The following is a 27,956-nucleotide window of genomic DNA, read 5'->3' on the forward strand; positions in this document are numbered from 1 at the left end:
ATCTACTTCAAAACTCGCAAAATATGAAATTTAGGACCTTCCTAATTTGCATAGTTTCACACTATAGCAATGCAGTTCAGGAACAGGAAAGGGTAGAAAACTGATGGGAATAGTTTTACAGCTCATTCACCCCTAACAATAGCTAGTGTTGGAAAGAGAACATATAAAAACATTGGAGTACCATGCAACAAGACACAATATGGAAAAAGCTTTAATCTTCATGTAGATTGGGTAAACTAAATTGGCAACTGTAATTAGAGGACATGTTCATGAGCGAATCAATGAGACAATAGGTTTTTTGAAATTTAGCACTGTGCAATGAGACAGTGTTAATTAACACATTCATAGCAAAGGATCCATTGCGACATAGTGATTGTATTGATTTACACCCAGCTGAATAGTGACAAATGTTTTGGCTTGGAGATTTTCTAGTTCTATTAGAGAGAGTTTAAGCTAGCTGTGCAAGGCATTGAGAACCTGAGTGTAGTTTCTGAAGGGAGAGGAGCAAAACTGGGCATAGAAGACAGAAATTTGCAGATTGCTGTGGAAGCAAAGACTTTGCTGAACAAAGATACCTTGGAGTGCAGGCACATAACTCCGTGAAAGTGAAGTCACAGGTAGGTAGGATAGTGAAGAAGGCGTTTGGTATGCTTTCCTTTATTGGTCAGAGTATTGAGAACAGGAGTTGGGAGGTCATGTTGCAGCTGTACAGGACATTGGTTAGGCCACCATTGGAATACTGCATGCAGTTCTGGTCTCCTTCCTATCGGAAAGATGTTGTGAAACTTGAAAGGGTTCAGAAAAGATTTACAAGATGTTGCCAGGGTTGGAGGATTTGAGCTATAGGGACAGGCTGAACAGGCTGAGGCTGTTTCCCCTGGAGCGTCGGAGGCTGAGGGATGACCTTATAAAGGTTTACAGAATTATGAGGGGCATGGATAGGGTAAATTGGAAAAGTCTTTTCCCTGGGGTTGGGGAGTCCAGAACTAGAGGGCATAGGTTTAGGGTGAGAGGGGAAATATATAAAAGACACCTAAGGGGCAACTTTTTCACACAGAGGGTGGTACGTGTATGGAATGAGCTGCCAGAGGAAGTGGTGGAGGCTGGTACAATTACAACATTTAAGAGGCATTTGGATGGGTATATGAATAGGAAGGGTTTGGAGGGATATGGGCCGGGTGCTGGCAGGTGGGACTAGATTGGATTGGGATATCTGGTCAGCGTTCGGCATGGACAGGTTGGATCGAAGGGTCCGTTTCCATGCTGTACATCTTTATGACTCTATGACTCTAGATGACGGTCAACAAGGGTTGAATGACTAATGGTATATACTTGAACATAAAGAGTCTATTAAGTAAGAAAGGTGATTTTAACACACAGATAGGCAGTTGAAAGCATGATATTGGAGCCATTTCTGAAGTGACTTAAAGAGGGTAGGATGGCCCCTCAATGTTTCTGGTTACATTGATTAGAAAGGGTAGAGAAGGAAATAAAATATGAAAGACATCGCAATATTCAGTTAAAGAAATAAATCACAGCCTGAGAAGGATTGATATGCCAGGTGGAGTATCCAAAAAAAAGTCAAATGGGTTGAACTGAGAAACAATAAATAAGAAATCATTCTGCTGAGAGCATACATTAGATCCTCAATAGGGGAGCAAATCTGTAGTCAAATTGCTACGGGGTCAAAAACAAAAAGTGCACAACTACACAAATATTAACTGGGATAAATTTAGTGTTAAAGGTACAAACAGCTCAGAATTCTTAAACTGTATGCAAGAAAATAAATCAAAGAACTGCAGGTGCTGCAGATCTGAAAAGTTGAAATTGCTGGAGAAAATCAACAATTCTGGCACCATCTGCGGAGCAAAGATAGACTTAAAAGTTTTGAATCCAGTGACCCTTCCTCACAACTAATGGCAGCAAGGATTTGTGCTGACTCATCTTTGCTGGGCATATTCACCACTGCCAGCTCATTATGCTTGAAATTAGGTTGGCCTCTTGGATCAGATTAATGGATCCCCGTATACTAAAGGAACTGAGGGAAGAAATAACAGAGATTCTGGCCATTATTTTCTAATTCTCTCTCTGGTCATGCAGTACCAGAAGACTGGAGGACTGCCAATGTTTATGTAAAGGATGGAAGAGATATACTGAGCAATTACAGGTCCATCAGCGAAAACTTGGGGAAAGGCAAATTATTGAAAAAATCCTGACAAATAATATAAATTATTACTTAAAGGGGCATGGATTAATTATGGACAAGGTTTGTGCGAAGATTGGGTCCACTATATACCAACCACCACAGCGGACAGCTGAAACTGACACCCAGAAGCGGCAAGGACAGACCACTATAAATACCGGAAGAAACATCAAAGAAGCGCTTCGCAGGAGGCTCCAAAGCACTGATGATGTTGCCTAGCCAGGGGACGAAACGTTTGCAACAAAAACTTCCAGCTCGGCGAACAGAACCACAACAATAATTATGGACAGTTAGCATGGATTGATTAAGGGAAAATCATGTCTAATTAACTTGATGAAATATATTAAGGAGGCAACAGGCAGGAGAGAGCGAAGAGCTGGGTGATACATTTGCTAATGTACAAATGGATTTTAGAAAGACTTAAGACAAACTCCCACAAGATAAACTTGTCAAAAAAATTAAAAGTTCATCGGATCCATGGGATCATGGTGAATTCAATCTAAAACAGTTCAGTGACTAAAAGAAAAGGATTGTAGTGGATAGTTTTGTGATTTGGGTAAGTCAGCACAGATATTCCCGAAGGAGAAATTGTGTTTGTCAAACAAAATAAGAGCTATTAATGGTAGTAACATATTTTGATTTTCAAAAGGCATTGGTTAAGTGTACCATGCAAGAAATTATATCAGATTGGTGGTAATATTTTAGTTTGGATTAGAATTGGTTGATACACAGTAAAGAGAGAATAAAATTTAGGTGGTTGGCAGATTGTGCCTCATAAGGTGTCATCTGGATCAATATTTGAGCATCATTTACTATATATTGCAATGATTTAAATGAGGCAACTGAGTATGATGTATCTAAATTTATTGATAAAGCAAAGTTTGATGGGAGATAAACTGTGAGAAGAACACAAGGCGGCTGCAAAGGGACACATACATGAGTGGGTGACAAGGCAGCAGACAGAGCAAATACAGGAAAAGGTGAAAGTTGGCAGCAAGGAGAGAAAAACAGAATATCATTTGAAAAGCAGAAACTAATAAACACTTGTATTCATAGTTTAGGATCCTTGCAAGTATATGCAACATTTGTGAAACTATTCATAGAATATTGAGTACAATTTTGGTCTCTGTACCCAAGGAACAACATACACAGAGCTCAGATGGCGAATGACAAAAGTTCACTGAATTAATTCTTACGATGAGAGATGTTTTCGAAGGTCAGATTAAATAAGTTGGGCCTTTATGCGAGGCAGGCTTCTCCAAGTCTGTTGGCTCATTGCTGATTTTCCTTCAGTCGAAGAGGTGAGATGCCCAGCCCCCGCCCTCTCCCTCACCAAATTTTCCATCTGTTAACTCTAGTTCTCTCCACAGATACTGTCAGATATGCTGAGTATTTCCAGCATTTTCTGTTTTTATAACAAATTATCAGTATCTGCAATGAATTGCTTTAGCTGGACTCTCTGGAGCTTAGAACATTGAGAGAAGATCACATTGCAATATGAGGAACAATTTTGAGGGCTTGACAATGTGGATTACTGAGAAGCTGTTTGTTCTAGATGGAGAGACTGGAACTGGCATTTATTGTCTCAGGGTAAAGCATCAATCATCTCGGATTGAAATAATGAGAAATTTCTTCAATCAGATGGTAATGAAACCTTAGCATTCTCAAAGAGCTGTGTTTGCTCAGTCATTCACTTCAAGGTAAAGATCAATAACATTTGGACACTAAATGAGTCAAGGTATATGTGGATAAGCTGGAAAAGTAAAGTTGAGGAAAAAGAATACTCATGACCCATTCAGTTATGGAGCACGCTGACATGACCTCATGGACCATTCCCGATTTTATTTTTAAGTTTTTATTGGATTTATCCAATGAAGTATTAAAATGAAATATTAATTTCACACAACATTAAAATAGCAAACTGTTTTTTCTGCCTCAGATTAATGTATTTGTACCAAATCAGTCTCAAACGTTTGGCACTATGACTATGTGGAACCCTGCAATTGGGATAAATTATTTAAGAAAAATTAAAAAGGCTCATGTCTTACTTACAGTGTGTGACAATCCATTTCCTGTGTATGAAACGTAGGAATTGAAGGCTTGATATATGTTTATAACAGTGTTGCCAAATTTAAAATATTCAGCTCTTATTTATCTGAGGTGTATGGAGGTACTTAGACCTACTCAGTGCCTTCTCTTCATAAAGCCTTCAAGATATCTCTTTGATTACCTCTTTTGAGATAATCCATCAATATATTGATTTTGGTCCAATTTTACTTTGCCAATATCTCTTTTAAACATTAAGTTTTGGTATTGGTTAGAGGGCAAGAGAAAAGGCACAATTCAATATAGGTATGATTGAACTTAATTTTAGAAGTCAGGATTATGACAATCCTACATACAGCTTTACTTGTAAGAAAACTACAGAAGCTCATCACAAATGTAGCAGAAAGACTGGAAGATTGAGGTCAAGCTAAGATGTAAACCTTTAACTGAAAGATTGACTGTGCAGCCTCGCTTTCCCAAAGCATGAGCTGTGCTTCTCTCACAATTTATGCTGTTTAAAGTAAGTTATCAGTAATGCACTGAACCTAAGTTCTTTAAGCAGTGAATTAATCTGACACTTTTTAAACAAAAACTTACTTACTTGAGTATAAGTGCCATGGTTTCTTTCCTGTCCTTGCCGTGGAAAGGCAGCGACCCTGTCAACATCTCAAACTAGGCAATAAAATCAAAACAGGTTAGAGATACCATTCAAGTCAAAATAGACAAATAGACAACATCACCTGCAGACATCATTCATTTATTTAATTTATTCACTTCGTTCAATGTGAGAAATGAATATGTCCATAATAGGACATGCTTTTGAAATATTATGAGCATTCAGTATAGATTTAGTTTAGATTGCCTTTCTTTTGTACATAATTTTATAAGTTCATTAGTTAACAGTTGAGTAAAGCCACAGATACCAAGAACATAAAAGATAACTGATTAACTCATCCACACTGCTTTTTGGATGAACTTGCAAGAATTTTCCAGCATGCTTTTGAGAGATTTTCAAACTACCAATGGATTAATTGTCAGTCAAGAACCTGCATGCAAAGTGCACAGAATTAAATGGCACGGGAAAAGCAACATGTTAAGTTTTCTGCTTCTCTGTTTGCATAGATACAAAATAAATGGCAGGCATCAGTGTTTAATTATCCAGTATAAACAAGAGTTTGGTTTGGCTTGGGCACAAATGACTGTGAAAATATCACTACATCCTTGTACAGCTACTGAAAAGTTCTGTATCCAAGTTAGTTTGTAGGTTTGTGTCCAATAGAAATATATTCTAATGTGAAATAAATTGCTTAGGAGCAGTGTCTTTGGCAACAGCCTAATCTTTTTCAAGTCTCTCTCTTTACAGATGCTGTCAAAACTGCCGAGGATCTCCAGCATTTTCTGTTTTTATTCCAGAGCACCAGCATCCATAGTATTTTGCATTATTCTTTAGGACACAGTCTGCTGCATCCCAGACCATAATTGGTAATATCAATATAACTATTTGCCACACATATTTGATTCTGGGTAGAATGAGCTCACAGATCACCAGTACAAAGCCAACAACTCACTTGCATTTGGCAATGAAAAATTAGCACCATTCAAATATTGTAGGAGCAGTGCATACAAAGCAAAGAAGTACAGATGAAAATAAACCAAAAGAAAATTTAGGAGAGCAAAAGAAAATGTGTATAGATTTATTTTACTGAGGTAAGTTAATTAAATAGATACCCAACTGAATCTGAGCAGCAGTTTGTATCTTCATCAGCAACATTTAATGTGTTTATTGTGTTGCGATACAAGATATTGTGGAGCATATGCCAGCAACAAAAGGTGATGGAATAATACAATCACTGCAACACTCAGTGCTGAAAGCCCCTTTCTAGTTTAATAGCTGCACAGTAACCTATTTTCGCCATCTTTTTTTCCTTCTCTGTTGCCCTAGTGTGGCTTATCCTTTAAAACGCAATACATAAAAAGGAAAAATCTGACAAGATTGCATACTGTTGACACACTAACAGTACATGGGGATGGAACTAATGGACAAGTAAATGAGCAAAGCATGAATAGGGAGAAAAAGATGCATGCACTCAATGGATAATCATTAAAGAATACAATGTATGATTTATCAGACATCGAGAAATTACAATCATTATAATTGTATTCCTGTTACACTTTGAGATCTATAGTTTCTTTTGCTTGATTGTCTGGTGGGTGAATAATTTCAGGTACCATTTGGAGGGTCTATCTTTCTAATTATACCCTGAGTCCTATATAAAATGCCATTTTTCTGAATTCAACAATTTACATCCAAAAATTAGATCCTCAAGCTGCACCCTCAAACTGATTTCCATCTCTGTGGTTTCCCACATGTTTATTTCTATCCCATTATTTGCCAACACCCCAAGTTAAACATGTACGAGAATTATTCTAAAAATATCACCAAATTAATTAACTACCTTATCAACACGCCATTGAATGCTAGTAATCATATCTATGTTCCCAAAGATATTTACTGCTTGAGACAGCAGTCTTATAACCTGCTGAAAACAAAAAAAAGGGTGATAATATTCATATCTCGGCCTACTTAATCATTTGTGCTCAAATTGGATCAAGATAGTAGACTGCACTGGGCAAAAGGTGACATTTGACAAGCCATTAATATATGAATGGTAACATGTATTTATTTAACAATAGAGATATTACATTACTTGAGAACAAACAGCAACATCTGTTATGTCATGACTACAGTGCTTGTGTTCCAAGAGATAAATGGAATACTTGGCATTAAAAAACATATTTCATTTTGCTGTACCTCTGTGATAATTACTATTTCTATTCCCTTTGCTAATATTGTTTCATTTTTTTGTCAAAACAGCCTTTATTTTATTCATTAATGATCTTTATAAACAATCTGCAAAAATTAACTTCTGGAGATGCAAAGACAAAATTTCTCACTCATCACAATTACATATTATGAACAGATCCTTCAAAGATTCATAGGTTCATAAGATATAGGGGCAGAATAAGGCCATTTGGCCCATCAAATCTGCTCTGCCATTGAATCATGGCTGATATGTTCCTCACCCCCATTTTCCTGCCTTTTCCTGATAACCCTTCAACCCATTAACAAATAAAAATCTGTCTAACTCCTCCTTAAAATTACTCACTGTCCAGGCATCCACTGCACTTTGAGATAGTGAATTCCACAGAATTGCAACCGTTTGGCAGAAGTAGTTTCTCCTCAACTTTGTTTTAAATTTGCTATCCCTTTTCCTCAGACTATGATCTCTCATCCAAGAATGCCCCACAAGAGGAAGCATCCGATGTACGTCTATTTTACCCAAGGAGCTAGATGACTGTGTATTTCTGCAGAATCTATCCTACGGATTGCTAAACTTAATAGGTGTCAAATAAAAAATGAGAGACACTACTTAACATAGACTTGACTGCATATAGAAAGGTACTTTACAACGAAGCAACATTAGGGTCACATCCATTGCCCACAGGTAAATGGTGAAAAGCCATTGATCTGTGGATTGGTGTCTTCAAGGGGCCTATTAAGATCTCACTCCTGTACCATGTGTTTCCAGGCGACAACTTAGGTAGCTGTAATAGACTGAACCACACTCAATCTAGTGTTGTGTTCTCAAAGTGGAAATGAAAGATTGCAGCCATTGTATATGTGCATTCCCTCCCCCAGCAACACATGTCATACCTGCCAGACTATAGTTTCAACCATCAGAATCATGGTCAAAAATCATACAACACCAGGTTATAGTCCAACAGATTTATTTGAAAACACAAACTTTTATTGCCTCACTCCTTCAAGTGCTAGGCAGAGGGGGAGACCTTAGGCACAGAATTTATAAGTAAAAGATTAAAGGGTCATACAACCGATACAAATGAATTGAACACACCTAAGATGGCTGTTAAATCTTTAATCAGTTAGAAAGAGGTGCAGATTTTTATTGATTAATATGCAAGTCCCAGAATTTCTTCCAGATCATTGCCCCAAGATAAGTTAAGGTTTTATCAAAAACGGTAACATCTCAGGTCAGACAATGCATTTTAGGAGTGAGGTTTTGGGTAGACTCTGTCTATGGCTTAACTTGGAGTCAGACTGGTTTTATTTCCAAAGTAGGAATTTATAAAATGTCACATTGACTCACTGTCTACGAATTGTGTGTTGTTTGAACAAAATTGAATGTTTCGGCAAATACAAATCTGCAAATGTAAATTTACCCCATAGGTGTGTGTGTGTGTGTGTGTGTGTGTGTGTGTGTGTGTGTGTGTGTGTGTGTGTGTGTGTGTGTGTGTGTACACGTTAAGGGGAGAGTGTGTGCACGCGCGTGCGCACGTGTGTGTGCCTGCGTATGTGGGCATGTGCTTGACAGAGTATGAGAGCGTGAGGGAGTATATGTATGCGAGAGAGTGTGCATGCGAGTGTGTGTGTGTGTTTGTGTGTGCATGAGGGAGAAAGAGGGTATGCATGAAAGAGGGTCTGCATGCATGTATTTGTGTGAGAGAGTGTGCATATGGGATCATCTGTAGTGCAACATGATCCCAGGATCCCAATTGAGGCTGTCTTCATGGGTACATTCTAATTTGTTCAAAAAACACACAATTTGTAGAGAGGCAGTTAATGTGGCATTTTATAAATTCCTACTTTGGAAATAAAAGCAGTCTGACTCCAGGTTAGACTCTAAACAAGAGCTCATGCCTAAAATGCATGTCTGACCTGAGATGTTCCCTCTTTTATACCGATAAAACATTAACTTATCTCAGGGCAGTAACTTGTAAGAAAGTCTGGGATTTGCACATTAATCAATTGAAACCTGCACTTGCAATCTAACTGATTAAAGATTTAACAGCCATCTTAGGTGCGTTCAATTCATTTGCATCAGTTGTATGACCTTTTGATCTTTTACTTATGAATTCTGTGTTTAAGGACATCTTCTCTCCCTTGCTCCTTAAGAAGGAACGGAACTCTGAAAGCTTTGTGTTTCCAAATAAACCTGTTGGACTATAATCTGGTGTTATGTGGTTTTTGACATTGCCCAACTCAGTCTAATACTGGCACCTCCACATCAGGTTCATGCCCAGTCAGCTTTAGCTATTTTAAGAATTGGAGGAATGTCTAGCCTTTCCCCATTTTCTCCATAAGAACATAAGACTACAAGAAATAGGAGCAGGGGTAGACCAGTTGGCCCGTTGAGACTGTTTCACAATTCAATAAGATCATGACTGATCTTTTTGTGAACTCAGTTCCACTTACCTGCCTGTTTAGCATAACACTTGGCTCCTTTACTATTCAAAAACCTATCTATCTTTGCCTTAAAAATATTCAATGAAGCAGCTTCAATTGCTTCACTAGTTAGGGAATTCCACAGATGCTGAGAGAAAAAGTTTCTCCTCAACTCAGTCCATATCTGCTACCCCCTTATTTTGAGGCTAAACCACCTAGTTCTAGTTTCAGCTGCCAATGGAAACAACTTCCCTGTTTCTATCTTATCTATTCCCTTCATAATTCCATTTGGGGCGGCACGGTGGCACAGTGGTTAGCACTGCTGCCTCACAGCACCAGAGACCCGGGTTCAATTCCCGACTCAGGCGGCTGACTGTATGGAGTTTGCACGTTCTCCCCGTGTCTGCGTGGGTTTCCTCCGGGTGCTCCGGTTTCCTCCCACAGTCCAAAGATGTGCGGGTCAGGTGAATTGGCCAAGCTAAATTGCCCATAGTGTTAGGTAAGGGGTAAATGTAGGGGTATGGGTGGGTTGCGCTTCGGCGGGTCGGTGTGGACTTGTTGGGCCGAAGGGCCTGTTTCCACACTGTAAGTCTAATCAAAAAAATATGTTCCATCTTCCCATCTGCAACTCCCACCTCAGTCTATGGATGCAATCATCAAGCGCCAGAGGCCCTCATGTTGTGTCTCCAGCATCAAAAGCCTGCCCACTATCTCTGATTGATGGTACGCCCCCATAGTCCTTTTGAATTCTGACTTAAGCAGATTTTTATTGCTGGTGCAGGCAGCAACCACACCCCATCAAGCAGATGCTTTCCTTCTCTGGTCTAAAAGAGTGCTGTTAATGGGATAAGCCAACATGAGACTAGGCCTGCTTTCCCATGTACCCACCATCAATAATTTTTAAGTCGCTTGAAATAAGATGGATGTATTATATTGCTGTACCACAAAAGCATCAAAACTGATTCCTGGAAAGAGGACACAAATGTGAATAATGACAGGTTAGCTGTTGCATTACCTCTGAACATATTAAATGCAAGCTCTCGCTGTTTATGTAGGTCATGGAACTAATATGAAAACCCTCTATTGCTATGTGGCTGTTATTTACAAAGCTACAGAGGTGAAGGAACCTTGTTATTGGGTAAAAGTTGTGCACTTAGCAAAGCCAAAGGGAAGGCCATGTCCTTACAAACACATCATCAAGTAACTTCTTAACACATATTTGTGTAATGCAAATTTTCTAATGTGATATATCTTCCTTGCTGCAACTTGGAAGGGGATAAAAGCTTCATGCTGTGGCAAACTGAGTCATCTCTATTTCAGATGTTGTCATCCTACAGTAGATCTCTGACAGCTTGTCTTAGGGAGCAGACATTTCTTTATTCGCTCAATAGTGTGGGCTTTGCTGGCTGATCCAGCATTTCAGGACAATCCCTAACTGCCATTAAGAAGGTAGTGGTGAGCTTCCTTCTTGAACCCCTGCAGTCCATTTTTTTAAATTTCAAAAATATACTTTATTCATAAAATTATTTGGATATCTATGCAATCGGTCATGCCATTCTTGTGCACACATTACATTGCTTTAAGTACAGACATCGAAATTTATTTTTCCTATATACAAGTCTGTACATTTACTATCCAGTTCTTCTGCTGAAGTGTCAGCAGAGCCCAAATGACTGGGTGGGCCCCCTGTTCTTCTTAGGCAGGCAGAAGTTACACGGTGGTCATTACACCACCAGCATGTGGTGTCCTTGAGACCCTTCGGGAAAAGGAGAGGGTGGATCCTATCGAGCGGTTCCCTGAGCAGACTGTCAAAGTCATTTGGCAGAATGCCTCATCGCCAGAACTTTCCAACAAGCACCAGGACATGACTTGGCTGGTGGTGAGAAGGGCTCTGCCTGTGAGATCCTTTATGCACGCCCGGACTCTCTGCCGCACTGCACGCTGTCCTCGAAGCGGCTGCAGGGGGGCCAAGTCTGAACCCCTGCAGTCCATTTGATGTAGGTACACCCACAATGCTATTAGGCAGGGAGCTCTAAGATTTGGACCCAGTGACACTAAAGGAATGCTGATATAGTTCAAGGTCTGGATGGTGACAGGCTTGGAAGGGATCTTGTAGATGGTGGTATTCCCATATATTTGCTGTCCATGTCATTCTAGATGGAAGAATCGTCTAGATCGCAGTTTGGAAGATTCTGAGTAAGGACCCTGGGTGAGTTTCTGTACTGCATCACGTAGATGGTGCATACTGTTCCAAGTGAGCATCGATGGCTGGAGGGAATGAATCTTTATGGGTGTGGTGCCAATCAAGTGGGCTCTTGTCTTGGGTGGTGTCAAGTATTTTCAGGGTTGTTGGAGCTACACTCATCCAGACACATGTGGAGTATTCAAACACATTTACAAACGTTTGGTGAGGAGGTGAGTTACTTGGTGCAGAATTCCTAGTCCCTGACCTATTCTTGTAGCCACACTATTTATGTGGGTAGACCAATTCAGTTTTTAGTCAATGGTAGTCGCCAGGATTGATCAATTTATTGTTATGATTTGGAATTGCTGGTGTTGGACTGGGGTGAACAAAGTTAAAAATCACACAACACCAGGTTTTACAGGGTTTTTTGGAAGTGCAAGCTTCATCAGGTAGCTAGTGGGACAGGATCATAGGACACAGAATTTATAGTAAATTAATGATTTATTGTTGTCACATGTACCGAGATACAGTGAAAGGTGTTGGTTTGCATGCTATACAGGCAGATTGTACCATACAGAGTGCATCATGCAAGCAGAACAGAGTGCAGAACACAGTGTTACAATGACAGAGAAGGTGCAGTGAGAGAGATCAGAATTAACACCTGAGAAATCCATTCAAGTCTGTTAACAGCAGGGAAGAAGCTGTTGTTGAATCTAGTATAACTGTAGTGGGAGGGGTCTTTAATTACGTTTGTTGCTTTCTTGAGACAGCTGGAAGTATAGATGTAGCAAATAAATGGAACACTGAAGCCTAATGATGGACTGGGTTGTTTTCATGACCCCCAGTAGTTTGTGATCTTGGGAAAAGTAGTTGCCATACCAAGTTGTGATGCTTCCAGATAGGATGCTCTTTATGGTGCATCTATAAAAATTGGTAAGAGTCCGTGTAGACATGCCAAATTTCCTTAGTCTCCTGAGGACGTGGAGATGCTGCTGTGTTTTCTTGACCATTGCATTGCCATGGGTAGACCAGGACAGATTGTTGATAGTTCTCACTCCCATGAATTTGACACTTTCAACTATCCCCACCTCAGTACCATTGATGCAGGCAGAATGCTGCCCTCCTCATGGTTTCCTCAATGACCAGCCTCTTCATTTTTCTGACACTGATGGAGAGATTGTGGTCTTTACACTTTGCCGCAAAGCACTCAATCTCTTTCCTGTATGCTGTCACGTTGTTGTTTGAGATCTGTACTACAATAGTATTGTCACGAGCAAACTTGTAGGTGGAGTTGGAGTGGAATTTGGCTACATAGTTGCGAGTTTGTAAGGAATATAGTAGGGGCGGAATAGACAGCTTTGCAGGGTACCGGTGCTAAGCATTATCATGGAGGAGGAGTTGTTGTCTATTCTTACTTTCTGTGGTTTATGGAGCAGGAATCCTACAATAGAATTATAGAATCCCTACCCGTGGAAGAGGCCATTAAGCCCATTGAGTCCACATTGACCCTCTAAAGAACATCTCACCCAGACTCACCCCATCCCTGTAAACCTGCATTTCACAAAGCTCACCCACCTAGCCTGCACATCCCTAGACATTATACGGAATTTAGCACGGGAGGAAACGGGAGCACTCAGAGGAATCTATGGAGATAGGGGGAGAATGTGCAAACTCCACACAGATAGCCAACTGAGGGTGGAATCAAACCTGGGCTCCTAGCACTGTGAGGCATCAGTGCTAACCACTAAGCCACTGTGCTGCCCACGAAAGCCGAGGATCCGGTTACAGATTGGGTGGGTGAGGGGTGAAACGGGAAGCTAAGACTTCGGTCTTGGAGCTTAGATATGAGTTTGTTTGGAATTATAGTTTTGAATGCTGAAATAGTCAACAGGTAGGAGTTTGACATGGGTATCCTTGCTGTCCAAATTAGATTAGATTAGATTCCCTACAGAGTGGAAACAGGCCCTTTAGTCCAACCAGTCTACACCGACCCTCCGAAGAGTAACCCACCCAAACCCATTTCCCTCTGACTAATGCACCTAACACTTTGGGCAATTTAGCATAGCCAATTCACCTGACCTGCACATCTTTGGACTGTGGGAGGAAACCGGAGCTCCCGGAGGAAACTCATGCAGACACAGGGAGAATGTGCAAACGCCACACAGACAGTCGCTCGAGGCTGGAATCAAACCTGGGAGCATGGTGCTGTGAGGCTAACCACTGAGCAACCGTGCCGCCCGTCCCAGATGTTCCAGGGCTGAGTGTAGGGCCAGGGGGAAGTTATCTGCTATGGACCAGTTTGGCTGGTAGGTGAACTGCAAAGGATCAAGGCAATTTTGTAGGCTGGAGTTGATGTGAGCCATGACTAACCTCTTGAAGCTTCATAATTATGGATGCCAGAGCCACTGGGCGGTAGTCATTGAAATATGCTGCATGATTTCTCTTTGGCATCCGGATAATGGTGGTCTTCTCGAAGCTTGTGGTGACTTCTGATTGGAGCTAGTAGAGGTTAAAAATGTCTGCCAATACTCCTCCCAGCTGGTCCACACAGGAGTGCACATCCAGGGCACCATCTGGACCTGTTGCTATAATGATAGTGGATAATGATAGTGGGGATTCAGTGATGATAATGCCTTTGAATGTCAAGGGTCGATGGATATATTCTCTCTTAATGGAAATAGTCATTGCCTGGCACTTGTGTGTCATGAATATCACTTGTCATTTGCCAGTACAAACTTGGATACTGTCCAGTTCTTGCTGCATTTGGACATGGGTTTCTTCAGTATCCGAGGAGTTACAAATGGGGCTGAACATTATGCAAGCATCATCAAACAAAGTAACAAAGTTAAGGAAGCTTTGATACTCCAGATATATATGCAGTGGCTTACAACAGCAGAACCTTTTGTCATCATATTGTGAACAGAGGACTTCATGTATTGTTACAAACAATGGAATCCTACTTCTCTCATCTAAATCATGTAACACTATGGTTGTGTCAAACTGCTAGCAGCAGAATAGTATTAAACTTTAAACTACCGCTGCATGTTTGTTCAAAGTCAGTGGAGACCAAAACCACTGAGTATTTGTAAAAATGAGGTGTCTCAATCTCTTGGTGCTACAAGACAGGTCAACCTTCATATAAAACAGCAGAAGCAGCATGCTTTAGACAGATCAAAGAAAACTGACAGACCACAAATTATATCAAAACTAGAAATCCCTGGCATATCAGTAATGGACAATGGTAAACAATTAAACATCTAATGGGATGTTCTTTTAACATCCCCACTCAGGCTAAAGCATTTTGAATCGTCCTCAATCAGAAATATTCTTTCTGAGTTCCCCACTATTATAGATACCAGTCTTTATGCAATTTGATTAATGCCACACAATATCAAAAATAGCTGAGTGCATTAGATAAAACAAATGCTATGGGGTGCAATAATACTCTTACTATAGAGCTGAAGATTTTTCCACTAAAAATATCCAGGCTACAATTTCCAACATGGCTACAACACTGGCAGACACAAAAACACAATGTGGAAAACTGTCAATGTATATACTAATCAGAATTCCATATCTATCCCTATCAACCTTGAGAAAGTGGTAGTGAGTCATCTTTAATCACTGCAGACCATGTGGCATAGGTACAACAACACTGTTGTTTTTAAGTGAAGTCCAAGTTTTGGATCAGTAACAGAGAATAGTGAAACAATTCCAAGTCAGAATGATGTGTGATTTAGGAGAGATCTTGTTGGCGATTTGTTTGTTCCCATTCACCTACTACCTTTGTTCTTCTAAAGGATAGACGCCATGGTTGTAGAAGAAACAGGTGAATCTGTATCTTCAGATTGAGATTCACAGCACAGCATCTTATAGATGATATATTGCTGCCAGTATGCATTGATGGTTGAGGAATTGCACGTCGATGGTGATGGGTACAATGCCAAACAAGCAGGTTGCTTTGTCCCAGATAGTTTTGAGCGACTGTGTGTGAGGACTGCCTTCATCATGGCAGATGGAGAATATTCCATCCATTCCTCCCTAATACCTTGTTAGGCTCTCGGCAGGCTTTGGGGAGTCAGCAAGTGAATATTCTCCTTAGAATTTCCAGACTTTGTCTTACTCTTCACACCATACAATGTATATAGCTAGACTGGTCAATGGTAAGCTGAGGAAGTTGATGGTGCAGTGTACAGCAATGGTAATACGATGGAACGTCAAGTGAGGATTGCTAAATTTCCCCTTTGTGGAAATAATCATTGTTTCGCACCTGTGTGGTGCCAAAGATACTTGCACATCAGTTCCAGGCTAAGTGCTGTGTAGATCTTGCTACATATGGACTACTTCAGCAACTGAGGAGTTGTGAATCTTGCTGAAAATTTTACAGTTGTTTCCACATACCCCCACTACTGACTCAATGATGGGGCAAAGTACATTGGCAAAGCAGCTGAAAATATTTTTGTTCAGGAAATCCATGTCTGTATTACTCTACAACTGCTGTGAGCCTATTCTCAATCAGCGTCAGTTCGAGCAAGTTTCAATTTTACACTAATAACCTGTACACCATTACTCAACTTGGACCATTTTTCAGGATAATACCCTCCAGAGCTCATTCGCTGAGGTCAAACATGGTCAAGCATGGTCACACAAGTTGAATATCTGAGGTGAGAATGATCACTCTTGGCATCAAAGCAGCCTTTGACCAAGTTGGGACCAAGGAGCTGCATTAAAACGAAACTCTAGCTAAATTCAGAGAAAACCTGGGATCAATGGCCTAACTCTGTTCCTACATCTTATGATTCCTACATTAAATTGTGGCAACACTCCAAAATTGTTACTTTGCTAGAAAGCACTTCAAAATTGTAAAAAAAAAGTTTAATAAATGAAATATTTTATTTCTTCTTAAGATCACCATATCCATACTGTCTCACAACAAATATCCATAATCAAATCCAGGTTAGCTACATACACATAATATTCTCCCAACCCATATAATTCCCTGGCGCAATCGCGTTTTTAAAGCTCTGATTGGAGGTGCCGAATTTGGACTGGGGTGGACAAGGTCAGAAGTCAGACAACACTAGTTATGGTCCAACAGATTTCACTTCACCTGACAAAGGGCAATGCTCCGAAAGCTACTTTGAAGCCTATTCCTGTATTGACAATACAGTGGCATGGAGCGTATATGCCTCAATGCGTTGCAGCATGGAAATTGCCACAGCTCCCCATTCAGTGCATGAGTGATATTATTCTGGGACACACTGCTCCAATGTCAAGAGTTTCACAATGTGGAGCAAGCCTTTGGTGTCAGTTCTGCCTCATGCTACAGACTCCCAGAAAACTAGAAAAAACATTACAATTGTCAGTGAAGCATGTTCAATATGTCGTTGCCATTTTGCAGTGATAAAGTTCAGAGCAAAGGATTCTTTATAATAGTCGAATGACCAGCAGTCAATATGTGTTGATGTTCATGTCACAGGTGTCTTCTGAGCACCACTTCTTAAATTGCATTAAGTCCCTTGGATATGTGAAAAAAGAGTCTCAATTTATTTAAAGATCGTACTTGAAGAAATTAACCAGGACCTGCTCAGATCAGTTTTTCAGATGTTATCTAATTAAGAAATCAATATAACATCAGGAGAAACAGGCCGTTAAGGAATTCAGGAGCTCAGGGTCAGAGTTACATAGGAAGGTAGGGGGAACGGAGATACAGAGTCCAGTTGCCCTTGAACAGAGCTGGGACTAATCTCCTTGTGGGGGCTTTTGCCAGTTCGATCAGTGAGGTTTTAAATTAGTTTGGCAGGGAGATGGGAGCCAAAGTGTAGGCTTAGATGGGTCAGATTCAGATCAGGAAATGGAAGGTAGAACATTAGGAGGTGCACTAAATGAATATTTTTTTGTCAGTATTCACACTGGAAAAAGACAAATGTTGTCAAGTAGAATACTGAGATACACGCTACTAGACGGGATTGATGTTAGCAAGGAGGAGGAGATAGCAATTTGGGACAGTGTGAAAATAGATAAGTCCCCGGGGCTGGATGGGATTTATCTGAGGATTCTCTAGAAGTCAGGGAGGAGATTGCTGAGTCTTTGGCTTTGATCTTAATACCGTCATTGTCTACACTATTCTGGAATAGTGCCAGAAGACCGGAGGAAAACTAATGTTGTCCCCTTGTTCAAGAAAGAGAGAAGAGACAACCCTGGCAATTATAGACCAGTGAGCCTTACTCCAGTTGGAGGTAAAGTGTTGGAAAAGATTATAAGAGATAGGATTTATAATCATCTAGAGAGGAATACGTTTATTAGGGATAGTCAACATGGTTTTGTGAAGGGTAGGTCATGTCTCGCAAACCTTAATGAGTTCTTTGAGATGGTGACCGAACAGGTGGATGAGAGAAAAGCGGTTGATGTGGTGTATATGGATTTCAGTAAGGTGTTTGATGAGGTTCCCCATGGTAGGCTATTGTACAAAATATGGAGGCATGGGTTTGAGGATGATTTAGCGGTGTGGCTCAGAATTTGGCCATCTAAAAGAAGACGGGGTGGTGGTTGATAGGAAATGTTCATCCTGATGAAGGGCTTTTCCCTGAAACATTGATTCCCCTGCTCCTCAGATGCTGCCTGACTGCTGTGCATTTCCAGCACCACACTCTCGACAATGTTCATCCTGGAGTTCAGTTACTAGTGGTGTACTGCAGAGATCTGTTTTGGGGCCACTGCTATTTGTCATTTTTATAAGTGATCTAGATGAGGGCATAGAAGGATAGGTTAGTCAATTTGTGGATGGCACTAAGGTCAGTGGAGTTGTGGATATTGCTGAAAGATGCGACAGGTTTCAGAAGGACATAGATAAGCTGCAGAGCTGGGCTGAGAGATGGCAAATGGAGTTTAATGCAGAAAAGTGGGAGGAGGTGAATCACTTTGGAAGGAACAACAGGAATAAACAGGACTGGCTTAATGGTAAGATTCTTGGTAGTGTAGTGTTTCGGAGCCACGAGGTCATGCTGCATCTATACAAAGCTCTGGTGCAGCCACATTTGGAGTATTGCATACAGTTCTCGTCATCACATTATAAGAAGGATGTGGAAGCTTTGGAAAGGGTTCAGAGGAGATTTACCAGGATGTTGCCTGGTATGGAGAGAAGGTCTTTTGGAGGAAAGGCTGAGGGACTGGAGTCTGTTTTCATTAGAGAGAAGGTGGTTGAGAGGTGACTTGATTGAGACATACAAGATATCAGAGGATTAGATAGGGTGGATAATGATAGCCTTTTTCCTCAGATGGTGATGGCTAGCACAAGAGGACATAGCTTTAAATTGAGGGGTGATAGATAAAGGACAGAGGTGGTTTCTTTACTCAGAGTAGTAAGAGAGTCCAACGCACTGCCTGCAACAGTGGTAGACTTGCCAACTTTAAGGGCATTTAAATGGTCGTTGGATAGACATATGGATGAAAATGGAATAGTGTAGGATAGGTGGGCTTCAGTTTGTTGCACTGACCTGTAGAACCATTGAGGGCAAAAGGTCTGTACTCCACTGGAATTTTTTTTAATCCTACATTCTATGTTCTTGCAAGAATCCACATGGTTTTGGTCAATTCCATGAAATCTCCTTTCAACATTCTCTAAACCAACTCTACCCTATTCAATCTATCCACAAAATTAAAGTCACACATCCCTGCAACCATTTTTACACTCTCTCCAAAGCCTATACATCCTTCCTCAAGTGTGCGCCTAGAACTAGGCATGATATTGGAGCAAAGGCCATAACACTATTATAAGAATACATCATTCCTTCCTTGTTTTTTCATGTTGAGTCATTTTTTTTTTAAAAGCCCAGAATATTTTCAAACATTTATTTTGACTTACTTGGAGGATGGGAAAAATTGTGGCTGTAAGAGCTGCTCCTTTTTTGAAGTATCTTAGGTGTTGGAGGTGATATCCTTAAATTCCAGGAGCAATAATTACTGTTTTATATGCTGTTGCACTGTTTTGGAAACTTAGGGTAAAAAGATCAAAACAATGGCACTTTTAAAAGGAGTAAGGCAGACAAAAGGCAGTGACCACATGGTCAGTGAGGGAGAGAGAAAGCAATCTACATTGATGGCTGACACAGCAGTGAGTCTGCACAGTTACTGCCTTTGCTGTTTGAGTTCATGTATCTCTGAACATTGGAGTGCATCGAGGAAAAATGAACAAACAGTGAAATTCGCAACTGAACTTGGAGGAACCAGTGTGGGAGAGCCCAAAGCATAGGAACAGATAAGTGCAAGGTTTTTAATGTGTAACCTTGCTCTAAGTCTACAGTACTGAGTAGAGTGGGCTCTTTCATGATTACAGAGGAACCTTGATTATCTGAAGGACACGGGTGGGAGTATTTTGTTCGGTTGTTTGAATGCTGGATAATCGATGCAGGATAATGTGGTTAGCTATGCATCAGGACCATGCAAACTTATTTGGGTCATCTGAAATTCAGTTAATCGAATGCCGAATAATCGAGGTTCCTCTGTATATGTGTTATTGAGATCTGTCTCCTGACTAAATTTTAAAAATTTAAACTAACTGGAGCACTTTCTTTTAGAGCAAAAAGATGGTGCTATTATTTGGGTCTGTAGATTGTGAAGGAGCAAAGATGGCCATTAATACAGTGATGTGCTCTTCTTCTTGGATGTGGGAGTTTAGGGAGAGTTTACATGTTACTGGTGATTATGTCTGCAGGTTGTGAATCCTGTCAGATCGCATTGATCAGTTGGAGCAACAGTAACAGGCAATATGAAAGTTACAAGAGGTGGGGGATGTGATGAATGACAGTTATAGAAAGGGAGAAAAGCCACAGATACAGTCAGGTAGATTGGTTAACTCCAGTAAAGGTAGGAGGGTAGGTGGGTAATGCAGGAGTTTTATGTGGCTATCCCCATTTCAAACAAGAATGCTGAATTGGAAAATGCAGGGGGGGATGGACTCTCAGAGGAATGTTGCATGAACAGCCAAGTTTCTGGTATCGGGACTGGCTCCAATGTAATGAGAGCTAAGTCAGGTTCCAAGCGACTGGTTGCGATTGGGGGACTCCCTAGTCAGAGGCACAGACAAACGTTTCTGCAGCCGGCAATGAAAAATCAGAATGGTGTGTTGCCTCCCTGGTGCCAAGATCAAGGATAACTCAGAGGGTGCAGAATGCTCTCAAAGGGGACAGGGACCAGTAGGAGTAGGTGAGATTCTGAAAGGAGAATACAGAAAGTTAGGCAGGTATTTAAAATGGAGGTCAGCAAGCGCAGTAATATCTGGATTACTCCTTATGATATGAGCAGGGAGAGTAGGAGTAGGAGGATAAAGCAGATGAATGCATGGCTGAGGAGCTGGTGGATGGGAGAAGGGTTCACATTTTTGGATCATTGGAATCTCTTCTGGGGTAGAACTGACCTGTATAAGAAGGACAGATATGGATTGCACCTGAATTGGAAGTGGACTAATATACTGGCAGGGAGATTTCATTGAGCTGTTTAGGAGGATTTAAATAAGTAAGGTGTGTTGGGGGGTGGGGTATGGGGAACCAGGGAAATAGTGAGGAAAGAAATCAATCTGAAACTGGTACAGTTGGGAAAAGGAGCAAGTCAAACAGTCAGGGCAGGCAGGAACAAAGTGGAAAACAAGGTAAGACTGATAAATTGCATTTATTTCCATGCAAGAGGCTTAACAGGGAAGGCTGATGAATTCAGGGCATGATTAGGAACATGGGACTGGGATGTAATAGCAATTACAGAAACATGGCTCAGGAATGGACAGGACCGGCAGCTTAATCTCCAGGATACAAATGCTATAGGAAGGATAGAAAGGGAGGCAAGAGAGGAGGGGGAGTGGTGTTTTTGATAAGGGGTAGCATTACTGCTATACTTGAGGATATTCCTGGCGATACATCCAGAGAAGTTATTTGGGTGGAACTGAGAAATAAGAAAGGAATGATCACCTTGTTGGGATTGTATTATAGACCCCGCCCAATAGTTAGCAGGAAATTAAGAAACAAATTTGTAAGGAGATTTCAGTAATCGGTAGGAATAACAGGGTGGTTATGGTAGGGGATTTTAACTTTCCAAATATAGACTGGCACAGTCATAGTGTTAAGGATTTAGATGCTGAGAAATTTGTTAAGTATGTACAAGAAAATTTTCTGATTGAATATGTGGATGTACCGAGTAGAGAAGGTGCAAAACTTGACCTACTCTTGGGAAATAAGGCAGGGCAGGTGACTGAGGTGTCAGTGGGGGAGCACTTTGGGGCTTGCGACCATAATTCTATCATTATTAAAATAGTAATGGAAAAGGATAGACCAGATCTAAAAGCTAAAGTTCTAATTTGGAATTAGGCTAATTTTGACAGTATTAGATAAGAACCTTCAAAAGCTGATTGGGGGCAGATGTTCATAGGTAAAGGGATGGCTGGAAAATGGGAAACCTTCAAAAATGAGATAACGAAAGTCCAGAGACAGTATGTTCCTGTTAGGGTAGAAGAAAAGGCTGGTAGGTGTTGAAAATGCTGGATGATGAGAGAAATTTAGGTTATGAAAAAGAAGGAAGCATATGTCAGATATATACAGGAGAGATCGAGTGAATCCTTAGAAGGGTATAAAGGCAGTAGGAGTATACTTAAGAGGGAAATCAGGATGGCAAAAAGGGGACATGAGATAGCTTTGGCAAATATGATTAAGGAGAATCCAAAGGGATTTGTAAATGCATTAAGGACAAAAGGGTAACTAGGGAGAAAATAGGGCCCCTCAAAGATCAGCAAGACTGCCTATATGTTGAGCCGCAGGAGATGGGGGACATATTAAATGAGTATTTTGCATCAGTGTTTACTGTGGAGCAGACCATAGAAGATATGGAATGTTGGGAAATAGATGGTTTGGAAAATGTCCATATTACAGAGGTACTGGATGTCTTGAAACGCATAAAAGTGGATAAATCTCCAGGACCTGATCAGGTGTACCCTAGAATTCTGTGGGAAGCTAGGGGAGTGATTGCTGGGCCCCCTTGCTGAGATACTTGTATTACAGATAGTCACAGGTGAGGTGCCAGAAGACTGGAGATTGGCTGATATAGTGCCACTATTTAAGAAAGGTGGTAAGGATAAGCCAGGAAAGTATAGACCAGTGAGCCTGACCTCGGTGGTGGGCAATTTGGAGGGAATCCGGAGGGACAGGATTTACATGTATTTGGAAAGACAAGGACTGATTGGAGATAGTCTGCATGGCTTTAAGTGCGGGAAATCACGTCTCATGAACTTGATTGAGTTTTTTGAAGAAGTGACAAAGAGGATTGATGAGGGCAGAATAGTAGACGTGATGTATATGGATTTCAGTAAGGCGTTCGACAAGGTTCCTCATGGGACATTGGTTAGCAAAGTTAGATCTCAGATTACAGGGAGAATTAGCCATTTGGATACAGAACTGGTTCAAATGTAGAAGACAGATGGTGGTGGTGGAGGGTTGCTTTTCAGACTTGAGGCCTGTGACCCACAAGGATCAGTGCTCTGATAAAGTGAGGACTGAAAATGCTGGAAATCAGAGGTGAGAGTATGGTGCTGGAAAAGCACAGCACATCAAGCAGCATCCGAGGAGCAGGAAAATCGACGTTTCAGGCAAAAGCCTTTCGTGAGGAAGGCTTTTCATCATTTATATAAATGATCTGGATGTGAACATAGAAGATACAGTTATTGAGTTTGCAGATGACATCAAATTTGGAGGTGTAGCGAACAATGAAGAAGGAAGGATACCTCAGGGTACAACTGGATCTTGATCAGATGGGCCAGTGGACTGAGAAGTGGCAGATGGAGTTTAATTCAGATAAATGCGAGGTGCTGCACTTTGGGAAAGCAAATCAGAGCAAGACTTATACACTTAATGGTAAGGTCCTAGGGAGTGTTGCTGGACAAAGAAACCTGGGAGTGTAAGTTCATAACTTGTTGAAAGTAGAGTCGCAGGTAGATAAGATAGTGAAGGAGGCATTTGGAATGCTTTCTTTTATTGGTCAGAGTATTGAGTACAGGAATTGGGAGGTCATGTTACAGCTGGACAGGACATTGGTTAGGCCACTGTTGGAATATTGCATGCAATTCTGGTCTTCTTCCTATTGGAAAGATATTGTGAAACTTTGAAGAGTTCAGAAAAGATTCACAAAGATGTTGCCAGGGTTGGAGGATATGAACTATGGGGAGAGGTTGAATAGGCTGAGGCTATTTTCGCTGGGGTGTCGGAGGCTGAAGGGTGACCTTATAGAGGTGTATAAAATCATGTAGGGCATGGACAGGATAAATAGATAAGGTCTTTTCCCTGGAGTTGGGGAATCCAGAACTAGTGGACATTGGTTTAGGTGAGAGGGGAAAGACATAAAAGAGACCTGAGGGGTAGCTTTTTTTACACAGACAGTGGTAACTGTATGAAATGAGCTGCCAGAGGATGTGGTGGAGGCTGGTACAATTGCAACATTTAAAAGGCATTTGGATGGGTATATGAATAGGAAGGGTTTGGGCCGGGTGCTGGCAGGTGGGACTAGATTGGGTTGGGATATCTGGTCGGCAAAGTTGGGTTGGACTGAAGGGCCTGTTTCATGCTGTACACGTCGATGACTCTATGCGAGAGTGAGAGAGTGAGAGAGTGAGAGAGTGAGAGAGTGAGAGAGTGAGAGAGTGAGAGAGTGAGAGAGTGAGAGAGTGAGAGAGTGAGAGAGTGAGAGAGTGAGAGAGTGAGAGAGTGAGAGAGTGAGAGAGTGAGAGAGTGAGAGAGTGAGAGAGTGAATCAGCCTGTGTTATCAAGTGTGGACTTTGAGTGGAATTCTTCCCTCTTTGGTGCTTCATAGACACCGATGAGAAAGTTGGAAGATCTGGGAAGAATTTTAAGTGTCCAAATCTCAATATCAATACAATTTTTCACCATAAGCTTTAAATGGTGATTTCACTACTGTGTGGGCGATGTCCTTATTTTCATGCATTTCTATCTCATTATTTGCTCAACCTGCCTTATGGATACCTTCCAATTCTCCTTTCCTTCACTGAGAAAGTAGATGGTGCAAATGCCCAAGACGGAAGACAGAGTGGCTGCTGTTCATCACTTGCTTGTCTTTGACATCATTCAACTCAATCTTGAAACAACATTCTATGATCTCCATTGTCCTTGATCTTTTATTCACTCAATTCAACCTTCAGCCTTACCACTACATCATGCCAGGTCTCTGTCTCAGACACAACTTCAGCCCTTCAACACTTTACTTTGGAGGTCAGGGACACTCAGGACATGCAGTAGAATCAATGTTTCCGGCATGAGCCCTTCATCAGGACTGAGAATTGTGAGCCAGGGGGCTGAGAGATAAATGGGAGGGGGTAAGGTTGGGGGGCAGGGGGAGCGGAAAGGTAGCTGAGAATGCAATAGGTAGATGAAGGTGAGGGAGAAGGTGATAGGTCGGAGAGGAGGGTGGAGTGGATAGATGGGAAGGTGATGGACAGGTCAGGAGGGTGGTGTCGAGTTGGAGGCTTGCTACCGGGTTAATGTGGGAGGAGGGGAAATGAGAAAACTGGTGAAATCCACATTGATCCGTGTGGTTGCAGGGTCCCAAGATGGAATATGAGGCATTCTTCCTCCAGGCGTCGGATGATAAGCGTTTGGCGATGGAGTAAGTCAAAGACCTGCATGTCCTTGGTGAAGTAAGAGGGGAGTTGAAGTGTTTAGCCACAGGGCAGTGGGGTTTGTTGTTACGGGTGTCGCAGGTGCTTTCTGAAAAGATCCGCAAGTCGGCCTCCTGTCTCCCTGATGTAAAGGATTCCACATTGGATGCAACGGATATAGTAGACGTACAGCTAATTTTCTGTCGGATGTGGAAGGGTCCTATTGGGCCTTGGATAGAGGCAAGGGGAGTGGTGTGGGTGCAGGATTTGCATTTCCTCTGGTGGCAGGGGAAGATGCTGGGAGTGGGGTGTGCATTGGAGAGGGGGACAGTTTGTAGATCTGATAAGGGAGTCATGGAGGGAACAGTCTCTTTGGAACACTGATGGGGTGGGGAGGGAAAAATATATCTGGTGGTGGGGTCCGTTTGTAGGTGGTGGAAGTGGCAGAGGATGATGCGAGATACGTGGAGGTTAGTGGGATGGAAAGTGAGGACCGGGGGTTCTGTCCTTGTTGTGATTGAAGGGGTGGAGTTCAAGGGTGGAGATGTGGGAAGTGGAGGAGATGCACTATAGGGTATCATCAACCATGTGGGAAGGGGAATTGCGATCTTGGAAGGAGGCATTCTGGGATTTAAGGTGGAATTGGTCATCCTGGGAGTAGATGTGGCACAGGCAATGGAATTGGGAATAAGGGATGGCTTTTTTTTTTACAGGAGGTAGGGTGGGAGGAGGTGTCATCTAGGTAACTGTGAGAGTCGATGGGCTTGTAGTAGATGTCTTTGGATAGTCTGTGGTTAGTCAACAAGCGTGGATGGGAGGGCTTATGCCCAAAATGCGATGCTCCTGCTCCTCGCATGATGCAATACCTGCTGTGCTTTTCCAGCAACATAATTTTGACTCTGATCTCCAGCATCTGCAGTCCTCACTTTCTCCTAATAAGCTTGGATGACTTGATTATTCTGGCCCTTTCCAGGAAGAAGGATCAAGACATTTAGATTTGCAAACAATGCAATGGTGAGAATGGTTAGACTATTAACCCCCAAGTTCAATGGAAACATTTGAAATGTCAAGCTTTATAAATGATTGGACTTTAAACATCCTAATTAATTACAAAAATGAAGAAAGTTACAGGTCTAGAAGATAGCCAATGAGCCATTCTATATGGATACAAAACCCAAATGATTTCATAATGCAATGGAGGTAATCATTGAGGGAGGAAAAGTCTATAGGAAGCCATTGTAGAATTGCAATAAAGTTTTTTCATAAAAATATCACTGAGCCAGTATAGCTCTGTCTTAATTCATAATGAAATACTACACAAGTCAGATTCTGTTCAGAAGTTATCTATTTGGACAAAGAAAACTGAGTTAAGAATCACTTTGGACTCACTCCCAGAGAATGAGATGTGCACTTAAAGAGCAGATTAAAATAACACTGTAGAGGAAGTTTTCAACAATTTTACATGATAAATAAGGGATGTTTTCTGTGGTTTAGAGTGTAAGTTGCCAATCGAAACACTGTTTAGTTAGTGTTGTATTTAAGTCGGGTGTTACAGTCAAGTCTCAAAATTGAAATCATGTTGTGCATTTCTTTCATCCATTCATTGGATGTTTCAGTTATTTTTTTACAACGTTTGGTCTCCGCAGGGATCATCACTGCAATATTCAACTTTCATATTGATGTAGAATTTAATTAAATATCAATTTAAATTCCTTCATAGCAGTACAGAGGTTTCAGATTGCAGAAAGATCTCGATTCTCAAGGATCATTGCTGCATGCTAATTCTATCTCATTCGTATTCATTTCAAGCCTTTAACATGCACTCCAAATACTTTACTAGCAAAAAGCACAAGTTAATTGTTATCAACAACTTTATTAATAGGGTATCAAATATTATGAAATATAGGCTGCAACTTTGAAAAATAAGATGGAAAAGACACATGCCTGCAAGTGATATCCATTTCCCCATTGTTAAAAGAGGAAGGTAGTTCACTCACCATTAAAACACCAAAGGACCACCAATCTGCACTTTGTGCATGACCACGTCGATTAACTACTTCAGGAGCCATATATTCTATTGTCCCACAGAAGGAATAGGCTCGTTTGTCAAGGTCAACAGCCTCCTTGCTGAGTCCAAAGTCTGAGTAACAAGAATGACTTTTAGGTATGGCTGAAATATTGTCAAACTGTCAGAAAAAAATGCAATGAACTTAAATATTCTATTTCAATGCTGCTGGCTTTCATCCTCATTAACATTAAGATAAAATACACTCACCTGTGATTTTAATGTGGCCATCTTCATCTAGAAGTACACTGAAATTCAAACAGCAGTACAAATGAAATTAAAAAATACTCAACATAAACAAATATTGAAGTCCACTCCATATTTGTAACTTAGTTTTACTGCCAATGACAATGATGTCTACTAGAATACATAATTAACTGTCAGTACTCAGTTCAAATTCTAGTCATCTTTCAAATAAGTCAGAGAGTCATACAGCATGGAAACAACACTCCACCATCACTCCCTGTCTCCTGTCATTGAGCCAATTTTGTATCCAATGTGATCTAATTCTATTAATTAGTCTACCATGTGGAACCTTATCAAAGGTTTTCCCAAAGTCCAAGTAAA

At 41.1% G+C, this 27,956-nt stretch overlaps 1 protein-coding gene across 4 annotated transcripts in view; it reads right to left on the reverse strand.

Annotated features, from left to right (window-relative positions):
• Window positions 1-27,956, reverse strand: part of rps6ka2 (ribosomal protein S6 kinase, polypeptide 2) — a 387,513-nt gene that overhangs the window by 97,860 nt on the left and 261,697 nt on the right. For all 4 annotated transcript variants that reach the window (XM_060830971.1, XM_060830970.1, XM_060830969.1 and 1 more), the window contains exons 7-9: window positions 27,600-27,637; window positions 27,322-27,464; window positions 4,851-4,921 (exon numbers count right to left, since the gene is read on the reverse strand). In XM_060830971.1, the coding sequence (XP_060686954.1) occupies window positions 4,851-4,921; window positions 27,322-27,464; window positions 27,600-27,637 (252 nt within the window). The remainder of the gene's footprint in view (window positions 1-4,850; window positions 4,922-27,321; window positions 27,465-27,599; window positions 27,638-27,956) is intronic.

This window comes from Hemiscyllium ocellatum, chromosome 10, assembly GCF_020745735.1.
Source record: "Hemiscyllium ocellatum isolate sHemOce1 chromosome 10, sHemOce1.pat.X.cur, whole genome shotgun sequence".
NCBI classification, from domain to species: Eukaryota; Metazoa; Chordata; class Chondrichthyes; order Orectolobiformes; family Hemiscylliidae; genus Hemiscyllium; species Hemiscyllium ocellatum.